Source organism: Canis lupus, chromosome 25 (assembly GCF_011100685.1).
Source record: "Canis lupus familiaris isolate Mischka breed German Shepherd chromosome 25, alternate assembly UU_Cfam_GSD_1.0, whole genome shotgun sequence".
Classification (NCBI taxonomy): domain Eukaryota; kingdom Metazoa; phylum Chordata; class Mammalia; order Carnivora; family Canidae; genus Canis; species Canis lupus.
Genome location: NC_049246.1, coordinates 16,706,255 through 16,727,609, shown reverse-complemented (window position 1 = coordinate 16,727,609; position 21,355 = coordinate 16,706,255). Strand labels below are relative to the sequence as shown.

General features: G+C 41.8%; 1 protein-coding gene across 2 annotated transcripts in view; it reads left to right on the top strand.

Moving 5' to 3' along the window:
* The window catches only part of FGF9 (fibroblast growth factor 9), a 35,560-nt gene extending 18,054 nt beyond the window's left edge, over positions 1 to 17,506 (top strand). For both annotated transcript variants that reach the window (XM_038573486.1, XM_038573485.1), the window contains one exon: positions 14,190 to 17,506. In XM_038573486.1, coding sequence (XP_038429414.1) covers positions 14,190 to 14,435 — 246 coding nt within the window. In that variant the 3' untranslated portion in view covers positions 14,436 to 17,506. The remainder of the gene's footprint in view (positions 1 to 14,189) is intronic.
* Positions 17,507 to 21,355: the final 3,849 nt, after the last annotated feature.

The window sequence follows — 21,355 nt, the reverse complement described above, 5'->3', positions numbered from 1 at the left end:
AAAACATGTGTTTCCCAGTAGATTTGGTTGTTTCCAAAGACACAATTGGGCTCCAGTTTATATGAATCCATGTAATAACAAGGTGTGATGGGTTTTTGACTACGTTTTCTATGTGTATAAACTTGAAAAAAAATACATTGGCTGGGGCCGTTGTCTCTGCTGGGTAGAGGTATGTGAGTCAAAGGATTTCCCTTGCAAAGTGTTTCCATGGTGTGGGGTACAGGGGGCGAGAGATCCTGTAAATCCACCTGTCCCAGAGTGAAGGAATATATCAGTCTAAGAGGAAAAAAAAAAAAGTGTCTCAGATCCCTAGAAACCCCTACTGATTTAAATTCTTGTTATTCTGTCATTTGAATACAAACCGATGTGGACTTCTTATTCTTCTTTGGCAACTCCAATTCAAAACCTATTAATATTAAAACTTACACTCAACCTAAGACCAATGAAAATCCAGATTGGCGTGGTTGATTTGGTGAGATGGAAGATACACTCTGACTGAGGCCAAGATGCTGCTTCACTGTCAGTGTGGCCCTAAAGGTTTTTTGAGCTGAGCCCACCTGTTCCTTGGAGCACCTTGGGAAGGCAGTTGTCCCCCTAACCCCCCAAGTCTTCCTATTCCAATTCCTGGGAGACCAGATGATGTCATGTGGTCTCTGCTGTTGTGCCAGGTGTGTTTTTTCCTTTTCCTGTTAGCCTTGATAGTGAGAATAGCACTAGTTAGCACTACTTAGTACAAATACATTCCCGGGTGGCAGTATATGGTTACAGATAGTCACCTGGAGGGTCCAGAATAGCCTTAAAACAATCCCTTTACTTTTTTATGAAATGAAAAAACAAAATGAAAACATTCACCTCTAAAACTTGCAGCCCTCCAAATTTGGTCCCTTGTCTTCCTGGCATCTGCAGATGCCAGTTTTGAAAACATTACAGCAGGTGTGAAGTCCAGTCAGGAGAGTTGGTGGGAATACTAGAGAGGCAGCACAACCCTGGCACTCGACTGGATTCTGCACTGGTGATCGTGAGCAACGTGTGAATGAGCAGCATAAACTAGTGTTTGTGGAACAGGATGCCATACCAAATGGCCGGGCACCACTAGACTTAGCAATTTGTCATTGTGGTTTTTCAGTTCACATTACTTTGATGGTAGATGTTTAGGCATGTCCTGTGGAGAGTCTCCAAAGAATGTAATTCATATAAAGGAAATGAAAGGGTCATTTGTTTGGTAATCTACTTGATAGCAGTATGCTCTGGAAATAGGTGGTTTTAACGGATATTTTGGGTAATAGAGCACTGCCTTATACTGCCTATGTACATTGCCAATTTTCAAAGGATTGAGTAATAATTCTTTGATGATAAAGAGGGCAGCACCTCAGAAGAACATTTTCTACCATATTATTTGATTTAGTTCCTACGCTGTCCTTGTTTTAGAGAAGGAGAGAGTGAGAGTTTAGCAGCTTAGTGGCTTATTCAAGGTCAAATGGTGACAAATTACAATTTGAACATAAGCGGATGAATAAACTTTGTCCAGTACATGCACATAAGAGTTGCCATCCTTTATGTGAATACAAAATAATTCTACTGGAATCAACCATGTATTGGAGAAGGATTTTAGTATTTCCTTTACAGATAGGATTTTCGAACTGTTTTTTGTTTCTAGTAGCCTAGTTTTTATACTGTGGTTGATTTGTTTCCTTAGCATCTTTACTGATGGCCATTAGTGGAAAATCATCTTTTAACACATGTATCAATTTGTTTATTTAATTTTAGTTAAGTATATGTTGTTTAGTGGGGGTAACTTTACTGATTTATTGAGGCATATTTAAAACATTCCAAAGTCACAGAACACAAGCCTGGAGACTTATAGGCCTTGGAAAGGGTTTGGTTTTAATCATTAATAGCTCAGTAGATTGCTCTCCTCTCCTCTGGAGGAGGATGATTCTGGGTACCAGGCAACATGCTTAGGACTGGTCTTTGTTAGGCTCAGGAGTCTTGGAGTAGAATCTTCCTCATGACAGGTGCAAACTTCACATAAGATCCCTTCTGTCTTCTTTGGTTTGACTCCGATTCCCTGCTCCATGCTGCTGCCTCTTCTGAAGCCCTGCTGCCTCAGTGTCTGATGAGGAAAGGCTGAGAGAAGGGCTGTTTCTGGGGTAGAACCTCCCCTGGGATCTAGTTCTTCCACGTCCCTAATAGAATTCCATTTCATAAAGGGCGGCTCTGGGGAGCCAGGGACTTGGTTACTTTGTTTTCCATGGAACTGCCACTAGTTAAAACAGTGTCTTGCATGTAGTTGAAAGTATGAACGTATTGTCAGTGGGATCCCGAGTCACCTGTTTTGTTTGTTTGTTTTTAAAGAAGACCGTGCAGACCCTGGCTCTTAAGCACCTAATTTAGGAAGATTAGAGTTAATTTACAGACTGGAGTGGTTCCTGACCATATTGTGTACAAGGCTCTCTCCCCACCTTTTTTTTTTTTTTTTTTTAAAGACTTTATTTACTTATTCATGAGAGACACACAGAGAGAGGCAGAGACACAGGCAGAGGGAGAAGCAGGCTCCCTGTGGGGACCGTGATGCAGGACTTGATCCTAGGAGCCCGGGATCATGTCCTGAGCTGAAGGCAGATGCTCAACCACTGAGCCACCCAGGTGCTTCAAGGTTCCCTTTTTGATAAAAAATGTTAGGGAGTCCCATGGGGTAGTAATTGTGATTATATATTTCATATATATATATTTTATTTATTTATTTTTATTTTTTTATAAGGTTTATTTATTTGAGAGAGACCACAAGGTGGTGGGTGGTAAGGGCAGAGGGAGAGAGAGAGAGAGAGAGAGAGACTCTCAAGCAGACTCCCATCTGAGCGCAGAGCCCACCATGGGGCTCAGTCCCACAACCCTGATACCAGGACCTGAGCCGAAATCAAGAGTCAGGCCCTTAAGGACTGAGCCTCCCAGGGGCCCCTGTGCTTGTGTCTTTTGATTGAAAAAAATTCATGGTGATACATTGTGGACAAAAAGTGCTGTGAATTCGTTAACATTGTAAAATGCACTCGTTACAGAACAGTTCGTGTGTATATATTTGAAAAGAGCAGCAAATCCATGCCGTGGCTATTGGACCCAGGTAGCTGCCTGCCGTGCCGGGTGCGGGTGCTGGCTCTGGCTGTCTCGTGCTCAGGTTCCCTGCGCCTGTGAACTCTGGTGAATTTGCAACCGGGGAGTGAGAGGGCCACCAAGAGAGCATAACACGAGGGCAACCGGGCCCCAGCTGCCGGCCTCCCGCCTCGCTTCGGCCGCTTTCCTGGCCCCGCCGCCGGTTCGCCTCTCCCGCGTCTCCCGGGGTCCCGAGCGGCCTGCTGGCCCCGCGGAACCTGCACGGCCCGTCCGCCCGCCCGCCCGCGGCCTGTTTCAGAGGCGAATGCTGGTCGCATGGCCTCCTGCTCCTCTTTCAAGTGTGTCAGCCTCCCAGGCCCTGGGATCAGTCATGCCAGACAGGCTGGCCAGAGTTGGGGCAGTCTCACTCATTCACACTTTCATTTGCATATTTGCTCACTCAGGCACACACACCCTCACTTGCTCACTCACATCCTCACTTGCTCACACCCCCTTGCTCACACTCACACCCTCACATGCTCACTCACATCCTCCCTGCCTCCCTCACATACTCACTCCCTCACGCCTTTTCTCACTCACATACTCACTTGCTTACACCCTCACACCTTTGCTCACTGGCTGACACACTCACTTGTTTACATACTCACTCCCTCATACCCTCAATCCCTCACACCTTCACTGGCTCATACTTTACTCACTCACAACCTCACTTGCTCACACACTCTCTCACCTTCACTCACACCCTCACTTGCTCACGAATTACGTCCTTACTCATACACTCACTCACACTCTCACTCTTTCATACCTTTACTCATTCACACATTCACTTGCTCATGCCTTCCTTTGCTCACACACTCACATCCTCACTCACTCACTCACACCCTCATTCCCTTACACCTTCACTGGCTCACACCTTCACTCACATTCTCATACCTTCATTTGCTCACACACTCACATCTTCATTCCCTCACACCTTCATTCACTTATACCTTCACTACCCTTGCTTGTTCACAGTCTTCTCACACCCTCAGTCTTCCCTGCTGGCTTTCATGAAGCCAACATCACTGACACCCCTACTACTAATACACGCTGGTACTGTAGTAGGTGCTAGAAATATACTTGCTCCTCATTATTTGCAGAGTGTATATTTGCAAATTTGTCTACTTATTAAATTTGCTTAGTGACCCTAAAATCATTCCTGGTGGCATTTCCATGGTCGTTTGCAGACATTCAAGGAGAAGCAAAAGGGAATTGCCTGATGAGCCTGTTTCCAGCTGAGATCCTACCATGTGATGCTATGCCTTCTTTCAGCTCACACTATAAACAATATCCTTTTGGGGATCTATTTAATGCCACATTTTTCCTTTTTTTAAACTTTTTTGTTGGTGATTTTACTGTTTAAAATATCCCTCCAAGCATAGTGCTGAAGTGCTAGCTGGTGTTTCTAAATGCAAGTTGGCTGTGACGTGTCTTATGGAGCAAACCAGATAAATGAGATAGTTTTGTGTGAGCATGAACTTCACAGTACTGTTGGAGGTGAGTTCATTGTTAATGAATCTATGATATTAACTTAAATAGAAACCCACAAAAAACAAGGTTATGCACTGATTATGTGACCAAAGTGTTATGAGTGGCTTGTGTGGAACCAAACCCCGTGTTTCTCTTGGCAGCAGGGTGTCGGTATTTACTACTTCAGCGTTCATAGTGGCTTCAGAGAACAGAACTATGGCGAATAATGAGATCAACTGTACATACAAATGCAAAGGGCATTTCCTCTTGTGGATGAGCTTAGAACTGGTCCATGAACTTGCAACTTTGTGTGTGTGTGGGGGGGGGGGGGTGGGTGGCAGATACACAGACCAAGAGTTATAATTTGGTAGGATACTTGTTATAATAGAATTATGTACAAAAAAGATTTGGGGGAACTTAGAGGGGAGAGATTAATTCTGGAGCAGGAGAGAACTTGAGGATTATTCACAAAGGAGATGGAGAAAACAGGCAAGTGTCCTTAGGAGAGGAAGGCTTGTGTGAAGGCAGCTTTGCTGCAGGATTCGGAATCATGGTGGCTACTGGACATTCCTAATTCTGTTATCTTTACTTCCATTCCCCCTGCCATGGTCTTTGCTTCTGTTTTTCCCAGCTGCCGCCAGAGGCTACACTGCTGACATTTGGAGTGACTTCTGTCATTACTGTCAGCCCTGGCATGGGAGGTGCCCTTGAGCCTCACAAAGAAGGTGACTGCCTCCCTGGAGCCAAGTGGGAGCTGCACCCTTCAGGGCAGTGACAGCGGAGGCCAGGCCACCCTCTACGTCTTGCCTCCCCCCTCCGTGCCGGGGACTGATTTGTACTTGTGCATAGACGTCGTTTCTCAGTCCTTTGACTGGGTACACCTCAGCAGCATCCTAACAGGTGGCTGAGAAGAGTGTCTGCCTTCCTGACACCCCTGATGCAGAGGTCTCCCCCTCAGGATTAGAGGTTATAGTGTTAAGTGGGAGAGACATAGACGGATCTGTCTTCCTTTGTCCTCTTTTTTTTTTTTTTTATTTAGTATTTTATTTATTTATTCATGAGAGACACAGAGAAAGAGAGGCAGAGACACAGGCAGAGGGAGAAGCAGGCTCCATGCAGGGAGCCTGACGTGGGATTCTACCCTGGGTCTCCAGGATCAGGCCCTGGGCTGAAGGTGGCGCTAAACCGCTGAGCCACCCAGGCTGCCCTGTCCTCTTTCTAAATGCTTAAAATCCTGACATAAGCTGATCCCCTTTTTTCTTATTCTTTTTTTGGTATTTTATAAATCATTGAAATCTCTATCGTGACTTGCTTTTCCTTTGTAATGAAGCACTCAAAGCTCAGTGCGGTGTTCCAAGAACAGACTGGCCAAGGTCATAGTGAAGACATCCCTTCCCATATGGTACCTAATGTGATTACTTTGCATGGAATGAGTTTTGCCCATTTAGCTGCCATGTTCCATTGTGTGTCCACCCTTAGCTCTAGGTTTCATCCCTCCATCTATTTTCCATATGAATTGTCATGTTTCAGATAGTTTTCTCTTGACTGTGTTAACTTGGCCTGTATCTTTTTTCTTTCTCTATCTTTCAAGGTTGGTTTTTCCCATTTGCCATGTTTTGATGGAATAGTGAAGCCTCTACTTGCATTTGGAACAGTTCGAAGTTGGGGGTAAAGCACAGAGTAGTGGAAAGACAAGGCTTAGCATCCCAGCTCCAGCTTGCTAGCTGTGCGACCTTGGGCAGTCTACTCAAACTTGCTGAGCTCTGACTGTGGAACAGGGCGAAGGACAGCCACATGTCAGCATTGCTATGAGGCTGAGAGGAGACGAAGCCCATAAAAGAGCCAGCACACTGCGTGGCTTGCAGTGGCTCGTTAGTACAGGCTTGTTCCCTTAGCGTTCTTCATGGACAAGTGTGGCAGTGATGAAACGCTGCCCTGGTACAGCCTCTTGTGCTCCTTCCTGGATGGGAGGTGCACAGAAACTCTGTTTCTTGCAAGCTTGAATTCTGGAATGGAGATTTATGACATAGTCTCTGAAAATAAATGTGTTTCCTTCATTCCTGCATCCCTGGAATCATAAAGTATTAACCATGAAGCCTTGCTTATCAAGATTAATTTTAGATACTTTACTTTTATGTGTAGCTCATTATTATTTTATCCACGTAGTTAAAGAAGTTTCTTTCTTTGGGATTTACTTTCCTTTGTATTATTGTAACTCTTTTTTCTAATGTTAACATATTGGTAAATTCACCAGGCTGTCACAGCACCCGAATGGCTACTGTCAGAACGGTTTCTTTTTCCAGGATTAAAGCACTGTTTTAAGAAGGATCCATGTCAGCATATGAATTTGGTTTTGGAGCAGTGGAATTATTAGTTGATAGTATCAGCCCTGATTATGGTTGGAAGTGGGCTGTCACACTCTAGCAGGAAAGGGGCCTTGAGAGAATTAGACACAGTCACCTGAGTGTTCAAAGTGGAGGGAGCAGCAGCACTGGTCACTTTCTGAGAGATCAGGACCATTTATGTATCACAGGTTCAGAGGAGGGAGGAAACGTTTGGGTTCCAGAGGAATCTGGGCTAGCATGAGTACAGTTGAAGGTAGGAGGTAGGGACCCAAGAACTGGGGTGGGGAGACAAGCTTTATATACCTTGAGATTTTACATAGGATTTCTCTGTAGGTGTTGGGAGGGGATGGGGGTGTTTGAGAAATTCAAGAGTTCTGGTATTATTTTTCTGTGATGTTGTATTTTGTCTGCCTTATGTGCATGTCCTACTTTCCCATGATAGGTTTCAGTGCTCTATCTACAATATTGCGGACTTTTTGTTTTCTTGTCAGACTTGGTTTTTCTCCTAAGCCAGTTCTCCTGGGGAGAACCTACAATGTAGGCTTTGTTGGTCAGGCAGACATTCATCAAATAAGGCATGTTTCTGGTGGTCAACATGGTGAAGAGGGCAGTGGCAGGTGTCCCAAAATGCAAGGAAGTGTAGTAGATGAGACACCTTCCAGCGTGGGATCCTCCTGATGGTCTCCCAGAGAGAAGAAAGAAGGGGCCTCTTGTGCCAAAGTGATGTCTTCTTCCTTGTCCTCATTTCTTCCTTGAAATAGCAACCTTATTCCCTTGGCTGCTTCTGGAAGCATTAATTCTGTCTGCATTTCAGATCAGCTGCCCTAGCCCTGTCCGCAGTGGGCAACTGATGCAGCACATCTTACTTGATGTTGTTCCCTGTTTTCCTCCACTGCAATTTCTTTTTCTTTTTTTAAAAGATTTTATTTATTCATGAGACACACACACACACACACACACAGAGGCAGAGACCACAGGCAGAGGGAGAAGCAGGCTCCATGCAGGGAGTGTGACGTGGGACTCAATCCCGGTCTCTAGGATCACGCCCTGGGCTGACGGCGACGCTAAACCGCTGAGCCACCTGGGCTGCCCTCTACTGCAATTTCTTTTTCCATTTCCTGTTCAATATGTCCAGCTACTCCCTGTGGTATATCTGATGGTTATTGTGGAAAAAAAGTAGTTGGATTCCATTGTTTTTGTCTTTCTGGATCCCTTATTTCCTTAATTTCCCCTCCCAGCTTTTCAGCTTTCCATGTTTCCGCCATTGTGTGTCAGTCTGATTCTTGAGGGTGTTCTGCTCCCGGCTCTTCCCTCTTGTGCTACTTACCTAGTGTGGGGTTTCTTCAGTGTTTGCAGGTCTTTGATGTGTATTTTCAGTGGTCACTGGATGACTTACTACTCTTACCAGCCATCATCTATGCTATGAAATGTTACATGTGATTTCTTTTTACTTTGGTGTTCTACAATCCTAAGAGAAGTTCCCTGAATTTTTCCCCTGGGGTTCTTTGTGGAACCGTTAACTGTGCCTCATGTGCATAGGGGCACAAGCAAGTATCCCTTAAAGTGAATATTGGACTTCTCAAAGTTGAATCCTACTGTACCTGGAGCAAGGTTTTTTTCCTCTGTGGGACTGCATCTCTGGAAATGTATTACAAGTTTACAAGCTACTGTGATTTGCTAAGCAAATATCCATGCCCATAGGCAGCTTTTAAGGAAGGCCCCTGAATTGTCTAGCCTGCCCGTGGTTCTGTTTTGGCAGCATTGTTGGTGCTACAAGGCAGGTGAGTACATGGTGTAGAAGATGTCTGTGTGTCTCTGGATTTAGACTGGGCCCTGGCCCTGGCCTTGGAATCCCCAAATGCCCAAGTAAGCAGCTTCTACTTGAGCATTGTGTGTGTTTGTTTTGTTTACTGTTTGTTACTAGTGCAGAAAATGTAGTAATTCAGAATTTTCTCTATATTTTGATGAGACCGAATTGCCTGCCTCCTTGCTTCATTTTGTTTATATTGACCAGGCACAACTGATTCACTTATTCCCACAACTCCAGGGTGGTTGGTATGAAAGTGGGCCCGTCTGGAATAGTGGGGGTTTTTAAAGGGGGTTTGAAAGACGGGGCTTATGGTGAGCTGTATCAAGGGCACAGAGGGTTGGCTCTGAATCGGAGTCTAATAAAATAAGAAGTAGCGCCCTCTTGCCTATTCTCTGTGTTTGTTGCTTTCTGTCTATATGGGGACTTCTCCCAGGAGAGAAGAGTTAAAAGACCTGGCTTCTTATTAATGGTCCTTTTAGTCATTATATTTAATCACCCTGATCCTTGCAAGAACTCCCATTAAGACTTTACTGCTAGATTATTAATGAGGAAGAGAGTACATCTGAACGAGTCATTGTGGTTGAGGGAGGTTGAAATACCATGACTGTAATAAACGGGAGATATGAGAACAAGCGATTACATCAAATCATTAACTTACAAAGTGTTTGAGAACTCTATGATCAAGTTAGTTTCTGTAGAGTCACTGACCTCGGATTTACGGGTTGGGCTAGTTTATGCAACTAGTTTAAGTGAACCATTGAGTTCAGTAAATGCAACCATTTTGGATACTGTGGTTAAAGCTACACCATATATATCTACAAAAATATTTGTATATATATTTATGTATACATATGACATAAGCCTGTATGGTTTCCATGAGAACTATTGAGCCTCAAATTCTGAAAAATTCTGATTTCATTTTTTAAGTGGGTATAGATATGAATTGGGCATAATAATGCCCATGTGGACTACACATTTTCCAATTGTCTAATATCTTAAAGTGATGTCTATCTTATAACATTCCTAAACATTCTCTAGGGTGTGCTGTAATTTTCATATTATTATCTCATTCTTTGGATTTAATAGGATTCGTAAAAGTTTTGAAGTTTTAATTTCAGTTTTTCCCACTGCTTAGAATTTGATGATATAAAATGAAAAGAGGTTTCCATAGTTGCTAACATTCACCAGATTTTGTTCCAAAACATGGACTTTAGTAGACTTTTGAATTAAATCCACATTCTCCACCCAAGCCTAGTGATATAATCCAACAGTTCAAAGATAGGTATGCCATAAACAGCTATAGTTAAATAATCTAAAAAAAAATTAAAACATGGAAATACAATAAAACAAGAATTGATCACTTTATAGTGGAATACTCTATAAACTGTCTGCATTGGAAACATGTGGTGAGTTTTAAAACATCTGAGTTCTATAATTCTAAAGTGTATAGTTGATTTGAAGGCAGAAACTTTTTTCCTCCTCTGCACATATAGAAGAATACAGGTTGATATGTTTTTGCTGTCCCAATTTACACTCATTTGCTTATTTTTAATTTAGAAAAAGCACTGTGGAGTACAAATACATAAGTATAGTCACCTCAACTGAATATTTTGTCACTGAGTTCTAGAGTATGATCATAAAGAGAGTAATTCTATAAATCTTGCTATTTTATCTGTCTATCCAAAACAGAAATCATGTGTTAATGTAATCACACATGAGAGGAAGAAATTATTTAAAAGCATTTACATGGCATAAAAAAGTAACAGGGTCTTTAATTCTTAATGATCGTTTTAATTTTTTAAGATATGTCAGTTTATCTGAGTGGCATCATACTAATTGTGTAATGATTACAGGAGTTGAAAAGTACCTGTGCTTTTGCAATGGAATATCTGCACAGTCTCATTTAACTTAAGTCAGACAACTCTTTAGTGTAGGAGGCAATTGAACTCTGTTAAGAATCGCAAAAAGTGCTGGCTAGAAATGATACTGTTTTAAGTGGAATAATTCACTTTATTTTCTGGGTTGCCTACAAAGTTCCATTATGTGTATATAAAAAATGCTATCATAGCCTGCTAGGGGAGTGTTTTTTGAGCAGTGAAAAGGCTAGTTCAGTTTCTTAGCTTACAACTTTTTTTAAAAAGATTTTTTTTATGAGCTAAAAAAACACCCTCGAAACATATAAAATGAGAATCTTTTCATAAATACTAAAAACAAATGTGTTCCCTTGCTAGATTGTGAGTTCCCTACCACTGTAGAATTTTGTTCATAATCTCTGTTTTCGTTTAATCTCTACTCATTCTTCCCCCAAAGTGAATAGGGTTTTCTGAAAATTACATTTTGTAAAGGTAAAGAAGAGAGGAAGCATATATGAATCTTAGACCAACAGCTGCTGCGTGTGATTCCTGAGCCTGGTCCGTGAGCCCTCGCCGTTTCCCTGCGTGGCCCTCCTGGTGCCTGGCCCTTTGGAAAACAGCATCAGAAGGCTCCCCGAGGAGGGGGTCAGGAGGAACCATGGTGCTTAGTGAAAAGTAGAAAAAAACCCAAAAGGGGACTGTCTCCAGAGTGCGGCGCATCCAGCAGGGAGGGCTCCTGGAAACTTCTTGCTCTGGTGGCTTCGTTCCCATCATAACGAGGTCCTGTGGCATCGACCCGGGACGAGCCATTTCACAGACAGCCTCCCTGTCCGCTGTATTTAATGGGCGAAGTTGTATTAGCAGTTTTCCAAAGTTGGTCCCAGTTGCGAGAGGTTATGGTGTTAACAAAATGTCAACAACCACCGTGGTTTATGGAGGCCTTCCTCCGTGCCGGGCGTGTCCTCTGACTGTGTGCTTGTAACAGCCCTGTCCCAAGATACTAACCTGCCTTAATGACGAAGTTTCTGAGGCTCGTAGAGGTTAAGGACAGATGTCGTACATGTCCCCAGCTGGTGAAGGGCGGAGTTGGCATCTGCATGGCCCTTGGGCACCACGGTGGGCTCTTCACCAGCCAACTACCTGTCTTCTGCTGAGGTGACATGTGTGTCTCTGATCCAACAAAGGCTACTGTACTGTAGATGTGACAGGTCTACAAAGCAAACATGAACCAGTACCTAACTCATGATTCCAAAAGGAGAAAGTGTGCTATTGTTTTTAAGTAAAATGTCTATCAGTGATATGATTTCCTGCCGAGAAAAAGAAAGCTTAATTTGAATTAGTTCTTCATGTTTTTTGAGGAACTAAAGGTTCAGTATCCAGTTCCATACTCTGGTCCATTTTATTAAGTAAAAAAAAAAAAAAAAATACAAAAACAAAACCATAATTTGTTTAGAAAATTTACTTAATCACCGCAAACCCAAACCAGACATTTTTAGCCAGGAATAATCTTGTCTGTGAGGAGAATATTTATTACACAGATGGAAGTAAAGACTAAAATAGCTGGTAATGTCTTTAACACACTATTTTTATTTCGTCAGTCTTAATAGAGATGAAAGAGAAGTCACATGCAGCCTCATCCCCCAGCTCAGGGGAGGGGAGAAGAAGAATGCGCCCCTAGTTTTCTGTGTGTAGAGTGAGGTGCCTTGTGTACAGTGAGGTGCCACTGCCTCTGAGCTGCTCGCCCCCTCCTCCTCCTGGCCCCCAGTGGAGTAATCCAGCTTGGGCGGGGGGCGGCCCATAGATGACTTCTCTCTCCCCGCAATTCATTTTGTCCCTACAAACCCAGCATCCGCGCTCCAAAATTTCCCCAGCATTTCTGTCCTTGACAGATGCATTGTTTTTTCATTTTCTCTTGGCCCCATTTGATTTAAGAAGAACTTGCCCAATGAGATAAGATTATGTCACAGACCCTTTCAGGGCCTTGAGGAGTAATAATCAATTGGTGGAGGGGGGGATTGCAGGCCCTATGTGCTTTGGAGTGGCTCTTAAGCCCTCAGTTTCTCAAAGAAGTAGGGAAGCCAGCCTTCCATCGGACTGTTGATTTCATCAGATTCTCTCCCTTTCCCCTTCATTTGCTCTCCTGACTTCCTCCGTTGCAAGGATCTGATGGATCCTGTGCAGCTGCCGTCTGTGAACTCAGTGCACTAAATCGTGCATGTGTGTGCATGTAAGAAGGACATCTATATTTTGGTGATGTCTAGTTTGCTGTCCTCTGCGTCTGAATGTCAGAAAGGGAAGAATATCAAAGATAAGGATCTGTGCTGCTCTTTTAAGTCTGCACACGGATGTGTGTGGTTTTTGGTTTGTTTTCTTATTCATGTAAGGTGCCAGATGGGTGAGAGCAAGAGAAATACTTTTAAAAGGTCATTTTGTGTTAATTTTTAAAAAGTGCCATCATGGAAGGTATTGATTTGAAAAGTTGCAGTCCGGTGGTGAGAGGGGCAAAGAGGCCATTCAATCCTGTTGGCCCGTTTCTCCAGGGGACAACTTTTGTGACTGGGTTTTGGGATGTGAGGCAGAGGTTTCTGGTCATTATGACTGCTCACGAGACACCTGGCTGCAGGAGCTCTGGGTTGTGGGGATAAGTGGGACCCAGAGTTTCATAAGGCTCAGGTGGAGGGAGAGGTGCACTTCATCTGTGAAAATGGGGAACCTTTTAACTTTGGGAATGTGGGGAAAAGTACAGTTTTTCTGTTGGTAGATGTGTGCCTGAGAATGTGGCTTTTTTAAGTTGGGGGGCTCTTTCTGTCTAAATTCAAGGGAGTAGGAGGGTTGCAACAATTGTTTTTACTTCTTTGTATCCAGGAAGACTCAGTCACATAGAAAGCATTCTATCTTGAATGTGAACCAGGGATTAACTGTATCAGAATTCCCCCCAGGGCCTGTTAAAAATGCATATTTCCAGACTTTCTGGATCCGAATTTTAAAGGATTGGAGATTGAACATTTGCATTTTAAAGAAGCAATGCAGGTGATTGTTCTGTAACCCTGAAGTTTGAAAAGCACTCTTAGAGTAGTAAGTAAACTCTACTGCTTCAGAGGGCAGGGGATTCTGACAACAGTGTGATTGTTGAGAATGTTGGGCAAGTACTTTGTAAAACATGTATTAAAGATGAGGCAGGTATTTGAACCTTTGGCTTCAGCTAAGGCTCTCCCTTGCAGGATGGTCACCAATCCAATTGCTGTAGTAAAAATGGGAACAACTCGAAGCATTGATCATCCTTTGTCTCTTTGTCTCTTTCAAATAATTGATGTATGAAAAGAAATCTAACCAGAAAATATTTGGAATCTTTTGCACTTCAGCCATTATGAAAAACAATTAAGTGTAGTTAAATTTATATAGCCAGGCACTTTTTTGGAAAATACATCCCAATGGTTAAACTGGGTTAAAATCAGTGTTTTCTCATCAGAGTGATATTATGTAGCCATTGAATGTTGCTTCAAATACAGAAAACAGCTCTTTTGCAAAATATTTATTTGTTTGCTTGTTTGTTTGTTTTAACAGGAAAAACTAACCCAAGAGTGTGTATTCAGAGAACAGTTTGAAGAAAACTGGTATAACACGTACTCTTCGAATCTATATAAACACGTGGACACTGGAAGGCGATACTATGTTGCATTAAATAAAGACGGGACCCCAAGAGAAGGAACGAGGACTAAACGGCACCAGAAATTCACCCATTTTTTACCTAGACCAGTGGACCCCGACAAAGTACCCGAACTATATAAGGATATTCTAAGCCAAAGTTGACAAAGACCATTTCTCCACTTGAGCCCTTAACAGAGTAACCACTATAAAGGTTTCACGCGGTGGGTTCTTATTGATTAGCTGTGTCATCACACCAGCTCCACTGTTGCCAAACTTTGCCGCATGCATTCTGTACGATGGAGGCTTGGAGGGGAACATGCTGATTTTGTTGTGCACTTACAGGCTTGTCCTCCTGGAGGGCCGCCGCCGCCCACTCGCTCCGGTCTATTGTGAGCCGAGGAGAGGGAGGCTGAGCGGGAGTGTGAGTGTGTGTGTGGATGGGTAGCAGGGGAGGTTGAAGAGAAGCAGAAGCAGAGAGGACAACGGCCTGATGCATGCTGGGATTTAGACGCGCTTTTACATTTTTGATCAATTGTCCTTCACCTTGTATCAGCACAGCTGCCATACTTCGACTCATCAGGATTCTGGCTGGTGGCCTGCGCGAGGGTACGCTGCATTTGCAAAGGCATGGAGGGTGCAGTCTTACTTACAAGACTTTTTCAGTTTAAGGCTCACTGGTGCCATCCCAGTGAATTTAAAGCAAAGACCTCTTAGTAATAAAAAAAAAAGTTAAATTTATTTATAGAAATTCCAAAGGCAACATTTTATTTATTTTATATATTTATTTATTATATAGAGTTTATTTTTAATGAAATATGTACAGGCCAGATAGGCATTTTGGAAGCTTTAGGCTCTGTAAGCATTAAATGGCAAAGTCCGCTACGAACCTGTGGTAAATTCATGCAAGTAAATATAACGGTGCATGGATAGGAGAAATCCTAATGACCCTAATGTACTAAAGGCGACAATCTCTTTTGTGCCCGTATTATTGTAAACTTATGCACATCATTCATGACACTGAGTATTCACTCTTCAGACTGCTTGTTTCATAGCTTATCCCAGAGGATTAAAGAGAAACTGGGTCTCAAACTTTTATTCTGTGTCTGTAATATTTCCTCTCTCATAAGTGACTTATTCCATCACTGTAACTTCACGGTTGGAAAATACAAGGGTTGGTATCTAGCCTACGTGTTTGAATCTCTTACAGAATATACCAAAGCTAAACAATAACTATGCTTTTATTTTAGTCGATCTCCAGGACAACAGGACTAACATCAAACACTGTACTGATTTAGAATCCTCAAAACGAAAAAAAAAAAAGAGCTTATATAGCACAGATTTTTAAAAAAAATTTTTTTTAAGGGACAAGAGTCAGATTAAACAGGATCATTCTTGGAGACTTTTTATTTGTGTACTTGGCTATCAAATATGACGTTATACAAGTACCATAGGGGTCATTGTAACATCTTTTATAGAAAATTGCTTTTGGTGTGAACCGTCGTAATACATGGGAATAGCACCCTTCAAGGAAAACGTGCAACATAACAAATCTTCATCAATAATGACAATGAGGGGGAAAGTATTATCCTTGCTGACTATGTTTTGTTTTTAAAAATGGTCTTCACAAGCGCTCAATTTTTTTAGAGGGGAGGTTACTATATAGAATATCTTTTACAAGGCTTTTATAACATTTTATGCTGAAAAGCATAAGAAAACATATTTCTTTAGTAGCAATAATTTTGGAACTTGCCCTTGGGCAAGGAAGACTATTTCTTACTATATACTAAGGAGAAAAGAGCCAAATTCTTAAAGCAATATTTAGGAAAAAAGGAATTTATAACAAATTCTCATACCACATATAACACTTTCTAGCCAGTTATGTTGGGAAATTGAAAGTGACAGTTAAAAAATGTGTTGGGATTTATGTAACTAATTTTAAAATTTAATATTCCAACTTTGTTTTGCTCTGATGCACATTCTTTATGAAAAATAAAAGTATGTCACTGTTGAGTTAAAGCTGTTTTGAAGTAGAAGCGCATGACTTATTGCCATGAGCACATGTGGCCCTTCTATAGGCCAAGTTGGAGTATGTAGCAGAGCCCTCCTGCTGATGTGCATTAAGGAAAAACTAAGTCTCACATTTGGAATTAAGAAATATTTGGGGGGAGGGGACAGAAGCAATGTAAAATAGTTGATTTATGATAAACTCAGAATGTCCTCTTCATTTATTTTCTTGTTTTTTTTTTAACTTTCTAAACAGAAACTGCATTTAATTCTGAGATGTAGTATTCTTATTTATTACTTAACCCTTTGCTGCTGCTAAAATGTGCACATATTCAGGCTTCAGTTTTTCCGAAAGGCATTTAATATTTTTGGCTGAAAACATTAAACATCTGACCACAGGGAAGAATCAAGTTTCTAGGATGTCATAGGTACACTATTTAGCACTGAAGAAATTGGTTTTAGGAGGTAGCCAAAAGTAATCTTGAAGTAGCATGAGATGCTAGATGATCGGCCTAAAAGAAAGCAACCAACTTGTGAAAAAGATTAAAATCTCCATGCATTCCCAGAAAATGCTACTTTAACGTCTACTTTTGGAGTTATTTTGTTTTGGTACCTTTTTCTTTTTCTTTTTTTAAAGAGAAACAAAATGTTATATGCTTTTGGCAATGGATACAATAAACTGTAATGGTCTGTAAATAAATAAATATTGACTTATGCAATTTATGTAAATAAGTGTTCTGGGAGAGTAGATGGCTCAGGGTTTTGGCGTGGGCATTGTCCTGTTGGGCATTAGAGCAAGTGGGTTTGCAGCCGGTTCTTGTCATAAGAGACCCAAAGCCCATTGGATGGCAGCTCCGAGCCACTGTGGGATGGGTGGTTCCAGGTTTCACAAACAGATGTTCAGATAGCCAAACCATTATCTTACTGGTGCCAGTACTTGCACCTTGGTCAGAGACTTAATGGGCACAGACTGAACCACCCTCCCATCTGTCATGTGAATGTCCCCAGGCAGTGTGAAGGACATGCCAGGTCAGTGTTGGGGAACTTGTCCCTGCCAGGTCCTGTTCTGTAGATAAATGAATGGCTTTAGTTTATGGTGTTTTCCTTCTATTTCATCTCATTAACACTACAACATTGTGTTATTTACTTGATAATCTGTAATTGTATGTAAATACATACAGGATTATGTAATTTGTGTAAATACATAATTACAGACTTTTGAAAACTGGTATTTTTTACTTGATGTCCATTTTGGAGCTGCTTCAGATTATGTGCCTACATGAACCAATGGAATTTTAAAAACATGCTCTCCTTGCTCTTACAGCTGTTGCGTGTGTGTTGAGGGGATGGGGGGATGTGGAGGGTGGAGGGGGAGGACAAACATATCCAGATGTCTCTTCATTTCTGTGAGCATTAGATGAAGAAACGAGTAATCTGGGATAAAGATTCATGAACTTGCAGCAAGCAAAACGCAGCGTGTGCACATATTTACATGGATGGGTGAATGGACAGAGGCGTATTGTTTGAGGTCAAATTCTGTTTGCTGCATCATTTGACCTTGAAGTGTGCTTTATTTAGATCCACTGCTTGTGGTGGATCCACTGCACGAAAGAGCAGTGAAACTGTGGGCGGGTGGGGAGCTATGCCAGATGGATTCAGAAAGGTGTGTTAGCCACCCAGCCCCACGTAGGTGTGCGTATATATGTGTGTTATACACGCCACATAATGCCCTGTGTGTCCATAGATGTTTAGCATTTTAGAATTGATATTTTGTTGTTAAAAGTGGAATGGGGAGGGATTACAAGGATAGACAGTGCCTACCTCCTTCAGTATATAGCCCCAAATTTCAGGATTCAGGTTTGCAGAGTGGCCCTGACCACAATAGGTGTGGTTACCGAAGTGTGAACAGTGACCGGGAGTGTGATTTCTTCTTTTACTTACAGTGTGCTTTGCTGACTGCTTTCCTTTAGGTATTTAGGAGAATTCCACCCCCCCCCCCCGTTTTACTAAGACCCAATGGGTATGTGTCACTGTATAAGCTGAAGGTGTACAGCATAATGATTTTACTTACATCACCACAATAACTTTAGTTAACCTCCATCATCCAGAAGAATTTTTTGATGTAACATTTTCTTCACCAGAGAGGAACATGTGGAAATAAGAAATAACCTCTTGTATCATTTTCCTTGGAAAGAAAGTGAAAATGAATATTCTTAATGTGTATTCTCCCTCTTGCTTCTATGCTGGCTTAGTCATCAGGTTGAGAGACATTTGGCTCTAAAGTTGGATGAGTATTATGACGGCTACCAGGGAGGCAAATGAAACACCAAAGTGAGGTCTCTTTGTTACTTTGGTTAATGGTAAAAGAAAATTCTGAAGAGTTGTTATTACCCACCAAATGACATTCCATCTTATATCTTGGAAAACATTTTTAAAACCTAATTGAAAAAAATTGTAGGCATACCAAAGATCTCAGGAGCCTGTGGCAAGCTGCACTTATAACTGGCTCTTTTTTTTCCCGTCTCTTCTAAAGATCCTTCTACTGACATAAGAGTTTTTGGTCACGATTCTCATTTATCAGTGGACTTAACCAGGAACATTTGATGCTGGGAACTAAAGAGTTAAAAGAAAAAGTGTAATGAGGACATTCAAAGCTGAATAATTGGTCCTGCCCTCCTCACACAGGGGAAGGACAAGCATTATTGACGGTGTTCGAGTGTTCGTGGCCCAGCTTGGAGAAATGTATTTTTTAAAAACATTCATGCAGGCTTCTTCTAACCATTTTGTGGGGTGTTGCAAAACATTCTGCAAGCTCCACCTGGGTATTGCCTCTGGCTTCTAGAGTATGCATATGTACAGGGTAAATCGACAGCTTTGTGAGATTTTTATTTATGACTAATGAAAAGAGGGCTTTTCTTAGCCTGTGCCAATATTGATTATAACTCTTCTTTCAGAAGGAAGGCGTACTCTGAACATCACTTTATGGTTGACCAAAGTCTCTTTCCCGCCCTGTTTTTCTTTTCTGTCCCTGTCCCTCCCTCCTTGGTTTTGTTGTGTGGAGCTGGCATCAGCAAGAAATAGGCACAATTCCAGATAGCACACACAGCATTTCAACAAACAGGCATCCTGGTGTATTGGATGAACGTGTGGTAAGGAGAGCACCAGGGGCTGTGGGACATAGTGTGCCTGGTACAGACTTAATGGCTGGTGATGTGTCAGGTGAAATATGAAAGCTGATAGGAGGTACAGAAAAAGTTGTAGTCGCTGGCATTCTAATTGTGTCAAAAAAGTACTTTATACTTGGAGAATTTGGGCTCATCGTATTTTTTACTGATGTTCCTTGGATGCCTGTGACTGAGCTTGAGGATGTAAAAGGTGCTGGCTGCTTGGCCAGCATCAGTCTTGGAGGGCTTCCCACTGTTGGTGAAGGGGCATTGCTTCATGGAGATGACCAGACTCAGTTTCTGCATTGGATCAGCTCTGTTGCCCTATCCTTTCTGAGGCTGTGCTCTTTTGCTGGTTCCTGGTAGGTTTCTATCCAGAGGAAGGTGACTCTGTTAGTTTTTGTTAATATTACTCACTACGGTTTTCCCTCTCACATTTGCCTTACATCACAGGCAAAATCCACAATATGATAGTGGTTAAATTATAGGATAATAAAAGAGGTAAAATAGAACATAAATTTTTAAAAAAAGATTTATTTGAGAGAGCAGAGGAGGAGATGAGGGGCAGAGAGAGAGGGAAAGAGAGCATCTAAAGCAGACTTCCTCTAAGTCCAGAGCCTCTAGGCTGGATCCTGTGACCCTAACTAAGATCAGGACCCGAGCTGAAACCAGAGGTCAGATGCTTCACAGACTACCACCTGGGCGTCCTTAAACATAATTTTTAAAACATGCACTTCATTCTTTCAGTAAATATGTATTGAACAACTGCTATAGAACATGGAGCAGTGTTGAGGTTTTAATAGAGAAAAAACCCTAGACGATTCTGATCTTAAATACCAGGGTAGTTTCTATGTCAATGATTATACAAACATACAATACTCGTTTAAGATACTATAGGCCTGGGATGTCCACATTATAAGGCAATTAGGACAACATTGGTAAGTTTCCATGAACTTCACTTTCTTCAACTATGTGGTCGATTTGCAGTAATATATAAAAATTCAGAGGCAACCCCATTCAAATCCTATTGTTCTAAGGAGGATAGCATTTTAAAAGAGTGTCCTCAGATTTGATGATACAGATTTTTTCAATGGATGAGCTTCTTCTTGACAGTAAATGGGTTTCTTTTGAGAGAAAAATCCAAACCAGAGCCGGTTGTTTCATTTCTCCCTCTCTAGGAAAATCCAAAGGAAAAGGCAATGGAATTCTGAAAGTTTATCACTTTTAATGGTGATATCTTTTAACGGTGCCAGAACTCGGTGAAGTTAAAAGAACTGATGAAGCTTGAGGAAATATTTTCCATAGAATTCACCTCACTGAGATATAAATGGGTATATAATCGCAGCTTTAATACCAGAGAGATGAAATGTTACATCTTTCATTGTTGGGGTTCATCACAATCACACACCTGTGGTTAATCAGCTTCTGATTTCCTTGTTGCTTTGCTTCTGTTTCCTTTTCTGTTATAGGAGTGTCCTGCCTTTCCACTCTCCTGGTCTTTTTCTCCCTACTCTACATTTAAAGAGTACACATATTTGGGTCCATGTTATAGGGTAAATAGAACTGACGGAATGTGATGGGTGGTCTTTGCAATTTTCCTAGAAGAGGTTTATGATCCTAAATTTGGCTTAGGAAAGGAGGGCTAGTTGAATGAGAGCAGTACTCCAAGCAGGGCATAATGGCAAAGAAGGAAGTTCTCCACCCTTCAGGAGGTAACTGTCCATTACCCTCTCCGGTTGGGTAAGATCTAAGGGCAGGACATTTTCATGATGCTGTCAATTGCCCAATGTCTGAAGTGTGATAGATTCCAGTTATAAATGACTCTTTGATAAATGAGTGGAACATTAGAAATCAGGCTATTTCTCTTGATGATCTACTTCAGAGCAGTAACTTTAAACTTTGTGGTGACTCTTG